Source organism: Protobothrops mucrosquamatus, unplaced genomic scaffold (assembly GCF_001527695.2).
Source record: "Protobothrops mucrosquamatus isolate PMUCROS unplaced genomic scaffold, P.Mucros_1.0 scaffold_242, whole genome shotgun sequence".
In the NCBI taxonomy this organism is placed as follows: Eukaryota; Metazoa; Chordata; class Lepidosauria; order Squamata; family Viperidae; genus Protobothrops; species Protobothrops mucrosquamatus.
This window is the reverse complement of record NW_015386318.1, coordinates 333,394-346,458: the sequence shown is the minus strand read 5'-3', so window position 1 is coordinate 346,458 and position 13,065 is coordinate 333,394. Positions and strand designations below refer to the sequence as shown.

The 13,065-nt window shown below is 45.4% G+C and overlaps 1 protein-coding gene across 1 annotated transcript; it reads left to right on the top strand.

Annotated features, from left to right (window-relative positions):
* The first annotated feature begins 250 nt into the window (after positions 1-250).
* Positions 251-11,367, top strand: LOC107300858 (protein PML-like). The gene is made up of 8 exons (XM_015830148.1): positions 251-301; positions 2,416-2,894; positions 4,083-4,648; positions 6,339-6,376; positions 7,686-7,959; positions 9,170-9,228; positions 9,660-9,792; positions 10,613-11,367. Exons 1-8 carry the CDS (start codon positions 251-253, stop codon positions 11,332-11,334), a joined length of 2,322 nt encoding a protein of 773 aa, XP_015685634.1. The 3' UTR covers positions 11,335-11,367.
* Positions 11,368-13,065: the final 1,698 nt, after the last annotated feature.

Below are 13,065 nucleotides of genomic sequence, written 5' to 3'. Positions count from 1 at the left end.
GGAGTACCACCACCACCCCCACGCCCTTGCAAGGAAGCGCCCCCCACCCGAGAAACGTCTGAATCCTCCTGACGGGGGGAGGGGAGGGGAGGGGTGGGAGCGCGCAACAGGCTTCCGCCTCTCGCGAGTCAGGGCGGCTTAGAGTTGCGGGGAAACCGAAAGTTAGGTTTCGCAGATCGCGGGGAACGAAGGCTTCCTCCTCCCCACGAGACGGAGTTGGGGCGGCTGCCCGGGTTGCTAACCAGCTGCGATGGCCGAAGGAGCCGCCTCGGCGCCGGAGCCGTCCGCCTCCCATTTGACGGTAAGCGTCGGGGAAGGTTTCCGCGGTTTGTTCCGAAGTAACGCGGAGGGCGGGCAACTCCGGAGCAGAGAGAGAGAGAGCAGAGACTTACTTGGGCCAGAATGCGGAACACTGCCCTCCAGTTTGGGGAGGGGGAGGGGGAGAGGAAGAAGCCCCCCCCCCAAAAAAAGACTTGGTCCCAAAGTGGGACCTGCGGAGTGAGAGGGAAGACACTGGCTTTGGGAGGCAGGGGGCTGCCCCGTGGAGAAGGGCTTGTAAAGATCCGTGACCCCCCCCCCCATATTCAGCCTCTCCCCACCCAGTTTCCCTCCTTCCTTCTTTTCCACCACACCTTTATTTTCTTCCTTCACGGACACGCGCTTTTCCGGGTATGCCTCACCCGGAGCGTTTCAGGAGGAATCCGTGTCTTCCAGATCCGTCAGGACTACATGTCCCATGAAGCCCAGCCAGCATGGCTGGGGCCCGGAGGAGTTAGGGTCAGCCACAGTTGGAAAGCCAGACTTCACTTCGCTTCTTTAATGAAGGGGTGGCAGCCAAACCAGACAGGAAATACAGGGGGTCCTCGGCTTACGACCACAACAGAGCCCAAAATTGTATGTTGCTAAGGGAAACGCTTGCTAAGTGGATTTTGCCCCGTTCTACGACCTTTTCTTGCCCCAGTTCTTAAGTGGATCGCCCCAGTTCTTGTTAAATTAGTAACACGGCCGTTAAGGGGAATCACATGATCCCGGGACACTGCAAACATCATAAGTACAACTCAGTTGCCGAGCATCTGAATTTTGATCAAGTGATCCTAGGGATGCTGCAACGGTCGTTAGTGTGAAAAAACGGTCATAAGTCACTTTTTTTCTGTGCTGTGGTAACTTTGAAACGGTCACTAAATGAAGTATTGTAAGTCAAGGACTACCTGTAGGAAGACATGAACTAATTGTCATGGTTCCGATAGACGAAACCAGTAAAAACAGAACTCCAAGGCAGGAGATTTCCTTAAAGAACACATTTATTGGCTACAAAGTACCGGCACTTTCAAAAGTGAAACCAAGACTGAAGTTTCCCCCCAAAGGTTAATACAATGTTACAAAGTTAATTTCCCACCCCACTAATATGTCATAAATCACATTCCCCAATTAATTACTTTGGCGGGCTTCCTAGCAAAAGCGTCAGCAATGACCTTGGTTCCCACAGAACACTTTATTGTGTTCTAAAAAACTAAAAAAATACTCATTTCCCCTCCGAACTCTGTGGCAACTGAAAACGAGGTGGAAATGGCTTCAGCCAAATTCGTTTGCAGGGTTGACACTAATTCTACTTTATTTTAAGGCTACATGAACAGAATCTTGCAGGTCGGAAGGTACGGGCTTCCTGCTTTAAGCAGGTTGATTTATTCAAGAGGTTCCTCCCTAATTTTATTCCTCTGACCAAAGAGCCACGGAGGGTTCCTGCCTCTCTTCTTTGATTGTAGCTTCCCTTCCCTTCGTCCCCCAAGGTCGCCCACGGGTTCCTTTACAATTATTGAGAGCTAGAGAAAGCAGTTGATACTGGACCATTGAGCTCAACCTCAGCCTCCTAAAGAGGAGTGGACTTCAACTCCCAGGAACCCCTTAGTGGCCTAGCCAGTTATCTGGGGGAATTCTGGGAGTTGAAGTCCACCTGTCTTCAAGTGGCTGAGGTTAAGAAACACTGGACAGATGGGTTGAAGATTTACTCTCCAGGACTTCTGGCAATCCTCCAGATTTCAACTCCCAGAATTCTCAGCTGGAGCCAATCTGGAAGCTGCTGAGATTGGCTAAGATTTCTACCGAAAGGTGAAGCCAAATCCACAGCGTTGGAAGGAAACCAAACAAGGAAGCTAATTCCAGTTGTGTTGTTAGGTCCCTTGTGTGCTTTTTGGTTTACAGTTGACTTTCTCCTCCCTCCTCGGAAAGAATGGAGGAAAAAAATTGTCTGATGGGAGGGGGCTGAAAAATGGACAAGTACTCCACCACGCCCAACTTCCTACACGTTCCAGCTAGCAGCGTTTCATTTCCTGCTTGTATATTATTCCATTTCAGTTGCATTCATTAAACTGAGTTGGGTTAATCTAGACATTCCTTTCACATCTTTTCCTTCCACAGGAGATGAATAAGGAGTTACAGTTCCTCCTATGTGATGAATGCCACTTAGAGGTCCCACACCCCAAACTCCTGCTCTGCTTTCACAATCTCTGCTCCCCGTGCCTTGAAAAAAAGCCGCCCGATCTCTGTGTCATCTGTGGAACTCCGTACGTCCACCTTGCAGAGACCCCTGAAAAGCAGGATAACGTGTTCTTTGCCAACCTCCAAGTCAATTTTGATCTCTACCAGAAGGTCACGGGGAGCAAAGAGTCGGTTTGTAACAAATGTAGGAAAGAGGCAGAGTTTTGGTGTTTCAGATGCAAAGAGTTCCTTTGCCTCTCGTGCTTTCAGTTCCACCAGAGATATACAAAGAAAGACAATCACAAAGCCAGGCCGCTGAAGGACTTCCAGGCAGAATCTTGCAAGGACTTCCTTTCAACCATCAGAATGCCCAACAACATGTTTTGTTCCAAGGAGGGACATAGCAGCCAAATATTAAGGTAGGTTGTCCATCTATGCTTCATTCTCAAACTGGAGAACCTCTTTTAAGCCACCACCCTGTTGCCCACTGGCTGGCCTTCCTGTCTGCCCAAAAGCTGATGGTTTTAGAATCTGGAGCAAGAAGCAGTGAGCTTTGTGGCTCCAACAGACATCTGGAGCGAGGCGTAGAGAAGCTTTGAGCTAACTAGCTAAGATAGAACAAGACGATGGGAAGAAGAGAAGTGGCCCCAGCTCTAATGAAATAAGTCCCAGTTGGGTTTCAAGGACACTCCGCACGATTTGGAGAATACGTCCCAGTTCATACAACATTCTGTGGCGTAAGGCAATGAGTGAATAGCCTCCGAAGCAAAGTTTCAGGAAATAGATAGACAGCCGTTATTGTCTTTTTTTTTACTGTGGGCACAATGGCACACATTAAAAATGAAATTTAGTTGCCTGCTCTCAAACTGTACACATACATAACCCAATGAGTTCTCATTCTTGCAGAGGAGTCTCCAATTTCTCATGAGGGAAGCAGCTTAGCTTGGACAATCATGAATCTGGATATTTCTTTAGGGACAATTGTTCAAGCCTTGTTGGATTGAACTGGGCCAGGGGTAGGCAACCTTGGCTCTTTTATGACTTGTGGACTTCAACTCCCAGAATTCCTGAGCCAGCCAAAGTTGCCTACCCCTGAACTAGGCCAATCTCTGCTTAGATAGAGCCGTGAATCCCACTTCTATTCTCCATCTGCTCCTCCTAGCACAGGGGTAGGCAACTTTGGCTCTTTTATGACTCATGGACTTCAACTCCCAGAATTCCTGAGCCAGCATGGCTCAGCATGGAAACCTCTCCATTTCTCCTCAGCATGGCTGGCTCAGGAATTCTGTGGAGTTGAAGTCCACGAGTCATAAAAGAGCCAAGGTTGCCTACCCCTGTCTTAGGAAGACATTTCTCCCAATCTTCCATGGTGTAAATAGTGTATTTCCTCCATAGTTTTAATCTAGTAGTTTCAAATATTACTCAACAGGTAAATGGTTTTGTCCTCTTTAATGGGATTGTGACATTGCTTGAAGGTGCTCAGGTTTCTAACGTGACTTGACTGGGTGCTAAAGACCCAGTTTTGAGATCCCCGTGCAAATGAAGTGACCGGGGATGGACAGCAGCTCCAGTCAAAAATCATATGCTTTGCCTTTCTTGATCCCCAGTCTCTACTGCAAGCAATGTTCTCAACCTATGTGTGCCATTTCCACCCTACCGGACAGCAAGCAACATTGTGACATCAGCCAGGAAATACAATGCAAGCAAGAATTGCAAAACATGAACACGGAGCTGAAGGAGAAGAAGAACACTTACGACGAGACCAACAGCAGCCTTAAGAAACTGTTGATGGACATGGAACAGTTGAGGAACGAGATGACGGAGCTGATCCAGCAGAAGATAGAGCAGATGATCCAGTGGCTGGGAGAAAAGGGCAAAGGGTTCTTAGCCAAAGTAGAAGCCCATCATAGCCACCAAGTGCAAGAGGTGAATAAGAAGCTGCAGGAGACGAAGGGAGTGGTCAAGAGAATTACATCCAGCCAGAGGTTGGTGGAGAAGTTGCAACTCTACGCTTCTGGCCAGGAGGTGTTGGAGATGCATCCTTTCCTCAAAATGTCCATGGTGGACCTCAAGAAGAAGCAGCCATCTTCGGTAAGGGGAATCGAAATGAGGACTTTCCTGGAAATCAAGGCCCAACTTCAAACTTTGCTCGACAGAGTGACAAAAAACGAAGGTAAGGTTTCGCAAAGATACGCAGGCAGTCCTCGGTTTACAACCGCCATGGGGATTTCTGTTGCTAAGCAATGCATTTATGAAGCGAGTCATCAGGGAACTGGGTCCAATTTTAGGATCCTTTCTACCGCAGTCATTAAAGGGACCCCTGTGGTCTTTAAGTGAATCCGGCTTGCCCCACTGACTTTGCTTGTCGGACGCCGACTGTGTTGTAAGCCACCCAGAGGCGTCGGAGACGAGATGGGGGGCAAATAAATTTCACAATCAATAAATAAAACTAGGAAAGACGCAAATGGAATTTATGGCAGTTGACCGCAGGATGCTGCCGACTGCCAAAAATGTGAGCTGGTTGCCAAGCACCCAAAGTACGACCACATGATCGTGGGAATGGTTGTAACTTTGAGGACGGGTAATAATAATAATAATAATAGTAATAGTAATAGTAATAGTAATAATAGTAATAATAATAATAATAATAAAGTTGGAAGGGACCTTGGAGGTCATCTAGTCCAACCCCCTGCTCAGGCAGAAAAACCTGTACTATTTCAGATAAATGGTTGTCCCGTCTCTTCTTAAAAACGTCCAGTGCTGGAGCATTCAGAGCTTCTGGAGGCAGGTTGTTCCACTGGTTAATTGTTCTAACTGTTAATTGTTCTAACTAAGTTTCTCCTTAGTTCTAGGTTGCTTCTCTCCTTGATTAGTTTCCATCCGTTGCTTCTTCAGGCGCTTTGGGGAATAGCTTGACTCCCTCTTCTTTGGGGCAGCCCCTGAGATAGTGGAACACTGCTATCATGTCACCCCTCGTCCTTCTCTTCATTAAACAAGACATACCCAATTCCAGCAACCCGTCCTTATATGTTTTAGCCTCCACTCCCCTGATTATCTTTGTTGCTGTTGCCTGCACTCTTTCTAGAGTCTCGACATCTTCTTTACATTTTTTCCAGGGCCATTTTAACTTTAAACCATCATTAACCTGGAGTAGTAACTGGGTTCCCTATTTTGCGAGAGAAAATGGGGTGGCCTTACTTGGGGGAACACAGAGACCCACACGACCGTGGAGTTGGCTGCCCACAGGAGAACACCTCCCCTGCCTATTTTTATAATGTTTTTATCATGTTAAAGCTTTTATATTAATTCTGATTTTAATGTTGAGTTGATTGCTTCTATTTTATGTCAGCCAGAGCCCTTCTCTGAGAGGGGGGGCAGGTTAAAAATACTTTATATAAATAAATAGGTAAACAAACAAACAAACAACATGGAGGCTCATGGCTACTCCCAGTAGACCAATCTTTGTGCAACCAGTTCTTTCCCAGGGGATCTGGAGCTACAAAACCAACACCAGGGGCCAGTTTAAGAGGCTAGCCCAACTTTGGCAACTTTAAGACTGTGGACTTCAACTCCCAGAATCCCCCAGCCAGCCATGCTGAGGTATTCTGGGAGCAGAAGTCCACAAGTCTTAAAGTGGCCAAGTTTGGAGACTCCCCTGGGCTAGAGTCCTGGCATGGAACGACTTTGGTAATTCTGGCTGAATTTAATTTATTATGGCTCTTTCCAAGGTCCCAAACACCTAGCTTTCTGGATGAGACCGTGTTTGCATAAACCAGCAGAAACTGTAGAATGACGTTTTTACGACTGTGTCTTTCACTCTGCTGCCCAGTTTTCTAACCCTTTGATTTTTCTCTCTTCTTCAGAAGCCGATCCAGCTAAAGCTCAAACAGAGCCTCCAGAGGTGAGAAGGCTTGCATGTGTATCTTATATACAGACGGCATGTTACCCTGTGGCAGCTCAAAATCAGGAGCCTTTGTCAAGGAAAGTAAGTTTTTTAAGAGGCGATTGGACGACCATTGGTCTGAAATGGTGCAGGGTCTCCTGCTTGAGCAGTGGGTTGGACTAGAAGACCTCCAAGGCCCCTTCCAACTCTGAATTTGTTTGTTAAAAGGCCTAGGTTTTGTGAGTTACGGCACATGTTATCAGATGGAAATGTTATTGCCAATCAAAATATTAAGACATCAGCGTTGGCCCTGAAAATGAAGATTCAGGTTTTCTACTAGATCAGTGATGGCGAACCTTTTAGAGACCGAGTGCCCCAAAACTGCCCCCCGTCCCCGCTTCGCCCTGCCCACTGGGCCACCCACCACTTCCACGGCCTGCCACAGATCACCCGGGCAGCCCAGCAGCGCCATGGTGGCCATGCCCTCCGCCCGTGCCCTGCAGCATCATCTGCGTGCAATGGGGCGCAAGGGCGGAGTCTTGTCCCCGCTGCCCAGCTACCATGTCCTTGGCTCTGCTGCTTCGTATGGGCCACGCCCAGGGGCAACTCTCCTACGGGGGGGCTAATGATGAGGGGGCTGTGGGAGGAGGTGGGGCTGGGGAGACAGTGCGTGTGCCCACAGAGAGGGCTCCGAGTGCCGGCTCTGGCACCCGTGCCATAGGTTCGCCACCACGGTACTAGATTGTGTACATTCCTGTATAGGTGGTAACAGAATAACAGAACAGCAGACTAACAGCTGGAAGGGACCTTGGAGGTCATCTAGTCCAACCCCCTGCTCAGGCAGGAAACCCTATGCCATTTCAAACAAGTGGTTGTTCAATCTCTTCTTAAAAACGTCCAGTGGTTTTTGACTTATAAGCACAACTGAGCCCAGAATTTCTGTTGCTAAGTGAGACATTGGTTAAGTGAGTTTGGCCCCATTTTACGACCTTTCTTGCCCCAGTTGTTAAGGGAACCACTGCAGTTGTGAAGTTAGTACCGTGGTTGTTAAGTGAACCCAGCTTTCCCCCTTGACTTTGCCGGTCAGAAGATTGCAAAAGGGGATCGCCTGACCCTGGGACACTGCAGCCGTCATAAATACGAGTCAGTGGCCAAAGCATCCCAATTTTGATCACGTGACCACGGGGATACTGCCAAGGTCATAAGTCACTTTTTTTTTAGTGCCGTTGTAGCTTTGATCAGTCATTAAACGAATGGTTGTAAGTTGAGGACTACCTGTACCAAGATACAGGTGAATATCATCATGGCTTTTTTTTTTTCCTTCTAGGAACTTTTGGGAAAGTCACCGCTCAAAAGGAAATACGCTGAAGGGGAAACAAACACTGACAGCTATCCAAAAATTCTCAAAATTGAGTCATTAACTGATGAGGAATGGAATGCTTCCGCTGTAGCGTCTTGCAGCTGTTTGACCATGGATGAACCAGGGACCAGTTATGGATCCACCGGTGGTGGCTTTGTCTCAAGAAGTCAAGGGGGCCTCAACAAAAACCCAGATGACGGTCCAGAGATTGCTGATGGCTGCTCAGATTTATCTGATCCAGGTAGCGTTGTATCCAGGATGCTTCATCTTGAAATTTCAAGAGCATTTCAGTTCATGCATAAAATAGAAACTCTTTTTTGGGAGGTGTGAAGGACAGTTTCTTTTCTGGGTGAGGTTCATTCCAAGGAAGGCCTGAGATAAAGCTGCCACGATACAATGATTGATGAAAAGACCTTTTGATTATTTAAAGGAGCAGTTATCAATGCCTTATAAAAATGGCAAGTAACAGATTATTTATTGGTGTCCCTGCCTTTATTATGTTTATAAATAATTCAGCAAACATACTTAATACTCCTTCCTCCGCCTATTTTTCCCTAAAAAAACAACCTTGTGAGGTGGGCTTTCATGCCTAAGGTGAGACTAGAACTCACCTGGCCTCCTGGTGTCTACCTGTAATGCAAGCTTACATTACCCCAAAGCAATTTTTTTTAAAAAAAGGAGGAAGAGATAGAGTAGGCGTTAATTTGAAAAAAAAATATTGGCTAAGTTGACCTTGACCCCTGTTTGATGGTCCTTCATATAATTCTCTCTGAACCCAAAGAGATCTAAGTTTGGTTTGAAATGATTCAGAGGAGATATGGCCAACCAATATTCCATATATTTTAAGATGATCAGTGGTAATATTCCTTGAAACTATTTTTTTTTAAAAAGGATCTGTATGATCTAGAGACTATCCTAAATTATTCACTTGAGAAATTGTACTTCAATTATTACCTGCCTCAAATTCCCCTTCTCACTTTTCTGCATGGGAGTCCTAGTTTACTTATGGATGCCAGAGAAATTGTGGCATTTGAAGACTCTTAGTAGCTAAGTAGATGGAAGGAAAGAGAAGAAGAGAACAACCAGCAGGTAGATCAGGCCCAGAATTCCTCAGCCAGTGTGCCTGGTTGAGGAATTCTGGGAATTGAAGTCCACAAGTCATAAAAGGGCCAAGTTTGAAGACCCCTGAAGTAGATAGACCTAAGTACATGACCAATGAGGGTCCTTTCAAAAGGCTTGGAGGACTAAGTTAGGGACCTGCCAGAGAAGGTCCATCTATATCACGGGTGGCCTCCATATGATGCAACCGGTCCGTGGGCTGGCATTTTGACACCCCTGATCTATGTAGACACTAAGACTTGATGCTGACTTGATGGAACGTTGTCATAGAAGTAGCTTTTCATTGTGATTTCATTGTGGCTGTTCCTTCACTTTTGTCCTTTCTTTGGCAGAAGAGAACTCCTCGATGAACGTTTCTTCAGAAGAAAAATCCACTGACGATGAAACCGGGGTGAGGGCATAGTCTCCTAGTTCCAGAATGCCACTTCCTTGGCATTCTCCTCATGAGTTTCTGCCCCGATGACTTGTAGACCAACAAATTTGAGGACACCTATCTGTGCCACCTCAAGAAATGATTCACGGATCCTCCTTTCACTGTGTTGACTGGGATAGCAGTATCTCAACTGACCGAGTCATAGATGGGGAAAACAGGTTATTTGGCCCGTTTCATATGATTTCTTGTCATGAAAGGGGAGATCTTAACTTCAATTTATTTACTGCAATATATTGTTGGTTCTTGAAGTTGTTATAAGACTCTTCTCTTGACAATTGAGCTTCATGGTTCAATTCTTCCAGTTTTTACCAAATCATCACGATAGAGGGGACAAGTCAAATAGTTCTGGATCTCCAGAGCATCACACTGCTTGTTCATCTTTTTTGCAGGCCTCAGTCTTGCCTCTGGACATCAATCCTACATCACCAGTTGGCCAGAAAAGCCCAATGAAGTATCCGTGCAGCACATCTGAAGATCTTAGCTTGGAGTCCAAGATCATATTCTTTGACCTCAAGTTTCTGTGTAAGTGGCCTTCGTCTCCAGGATATTTCTGATCATATGTATCCTGGGAGCCAAATGTGGTCATCTTGCCTGAAGTAGGTCAACCCAATCTTCTGTTTCCTAGAATGACCTATAACCACAAAGAGTGGGTGACCCCATCACCTCACCCATGGCCTTGCAGGGGTGCAGGTATCCCCAGAAGACTCCATCATTCGTTCTTCTTCAGTTGTTTCTGTAGAGGAATGTTCTTACTACATGTTGGGTCTCAAAAGTTGATCACAATCTTTTTTTATTTAGCACCCAAGAAGAAATTTTCAGTATCATTTGCTCTTTCAGCATTTATCTCTTTTCCTCCATGCTCCCTAGTACAGGTAGTCCTTGAGTTATGACCACAATCGAGCCCAGCGTTTATGTTGATAAGTGAGAAACGTGTTAAGCGAGTTTTGCCCTGTTTTACGATTTTTCTTGCTACATTTCTTAAGAGAATCACTGCAGTTGTTAAGTTAGTAACATGGTTGCTAAGTGAATCTGGACTCTCCCTTGACTTGTCAGACGGTCGCAAAAGGGAATCACGTGACTGCAACCGTCATAAATGTGAGTCAGTTGTCAAGCATCCAAATGTAAATCACATGACCGTGGGGAGGCTGCAATGGTCATAAGTGTGAAAAGTGATCATAAGTCACTTTGTTCAGTGCTGCTGTAACTTCAAACGGTCACCAACTATGCTGTTGTAAGTTGAGGACTACCTGTATTCTTATTTTTGTTAGGTATGAGAAACATTTTAAGATCCATAACTTTCATCCATCAGCCCAGTCCAATGAAGTCTCTCTTTTCATTGCAGCAGGAAATATCCTTCACCTGGTCGCGCTTGGAGAAGAAATCCTCACTTTCAGTGTCAAGATTTCTTGCCTCAAAAACACAGATGACAAAGTCTGTGTGGATGGACTGGATGAGTTCCTCGAGTATCTCAGCACCCTCCATAGGCCCATTTTTGTGGGATACAAGTTATGGTCCATGGAAGTCCCTGCTCTGCTTGATGCCCTTCGAAAGATCAACAAGGAAAAACAGTTTGAAGAGTCCATCTTTGGTTTCCTGGATGTTTTGCCCTTCATCAGAGAGAAATTCCCTGAAAACCCAAATTATACACTGAAAAAATTAGACAAGATGTATCGTCGGGGACAGTTGGACTGCACCAAGGCAGCTGATTGTGCCTTAGCTCTGAAGGATCTCTGTACCTTCTTGAAAATTATCCCCGTGACCCCAAAAAAGCAGGTAATCGCCTGTTCCAGCTTCAGATGTTACTCCTCCCTTCAACCTCTCTGGGAGAAGAAAGTCCTCACCCAGCCCTCCAGGCGGACTTTGGCCCTACACAACATCTCCCTTCTCAAACTGCAGTCTATCTATCAAAACGACCCCGAGAAAGGGCTAAAGAAACTCTGCAGGCGTTTGAACGCCAAACGGAGGACGGGCGAGAAAAAAATTCAGAGGTTGAGCAAGATCCGCAGCTATTTCCAAAGCCTCCCATCGTCATCTCAATGTTCTTCACTTCCACAGATTTGTTAAGCAACACTCTCATTTTTATGGGATTAGTAATAGTAACAGTAATAAAGTTGGAAGGGACCTTGGAGGTCATCGAGTCCAACCCCCTGCTCAGGCAGGAAACTCTACACCATTTCAGACAAATGGCTGTCCAGTCTCTTTTTAAAAACTTCCAGTGTTGGAGCATTCACCAATTCTGGAGGCAGGTTGTTCCACTGGTTAATTGTTCTAACTGTCAGGAAATCTCTCCTTAGTTCTACCTTGTTTCTCTCTTTGATTTGTTTCCATCCGTTGTTTCTTGTCCTGCCTTCAGGTGCTTTGGAGAAGAGCTTGACTCCCTCTTCTTTGGGGCAGCCCCTGAGATATTGGAACACTGCTATCATGTCCCCCCTCATCCTCCTCTTCGTTAAACTAGACGAATTAAGATTAAGTCACCCCTCTGTACACAAGGGAATTACCTTGAAGTAAAACCACACAGGCTGGCTGGTACATCTGGCCAAAGAGTCTCTGACATTTCTGTGACTTGAGTTTGCATAGACCACATCATCATGTTTTATGGAATCCACTGAAGAGGGTTATTAGGTTGGTGCATTATGCTAAGCCATGAGCTTTGATTTACAAACCACAATGTGACAAGGTCACACAGGACAACACCGTGCAGACCTCATTATGGCTTAAGAAGGCAATGATTCAATCCAACTCAAAAGGCCATCTCCATCCATTTTGGTTTCTCTCGAGGGATTCTTTGCTCATAGAGATGAAATAATTGATGATATTAAATCTGAATGTCCACCACAAAAGCTCAGCTAGTGTTTTAAGAAGCTGAGAACCTCTTCGGTTGTAGTTGGGTGAACTTCAACTACCAGCAGCTCCAAAACAAAAACACCCTAGTAAGTAAGAAAAGCCAGAAATCATAGTTAGCAATATCTGTAATGTCACTTGTGTTGTTTCTTTCTAGTTTCTATGCCTTCCAATCTAAGAAATCTCATGATATATTTTACATATAGATTAAATGCAATGACCATATTAAAAGTTGCAATAAAGTTATAATACCAACAACTTCCTGTGTGAAGTCCCAGACTTAAGTTTGCTCCTGATCAACCTCTTTCCCCTCTCAAAATCTAGTTGGTCACTTGGAATCCGTAAGTATCTGGGTTGTTTTTGAGGTCAAGCCTCTATCCTCAAAATTACATATTGGGAATGTGAGATTATTAAGAACAGACTCCTTCAACAGACTCCTTTTTCCACTATCAATGCAAACCCATAAAGCTATATTATCCTCTTGAGTTTCTCTTCTCCATTTTCTTTGAAACCTGGTCATTAGGACATGTACGTGGTGTTCCTTGCCTTTAGCTGCATATATTCTTCTGCATTGAATCTGAAGCACAAACACATTTTGCTGCACTCTCTTAGAAGCTGACCTTCACATACATGTACAACCCCTGGTTTTTGTATAGAAAATGGTAAAGCTAGAATGCAGAATACAACTATTTTTAAAGCACTGCTTCTCAATCTTGGCAACTTGAAAATGTCTGGGCCCCAATTCCCAGAATTGGGAGGGAATTGAGGTTCAGACATTTTCAAGTTGCCAAGATTGGAAAGCACTGCTTTAAGTTAAGATCTGTTTGTCTTTCCTACAAATATCACATTGTTATACAGTATTTATTTGGGGGGGGGGAGGAGCAGAAGCCTACTATAAAATCCAAGCAGGGATACTTCATCGAGACATCATAGTTTATTTGTAGCTTGTGCAAG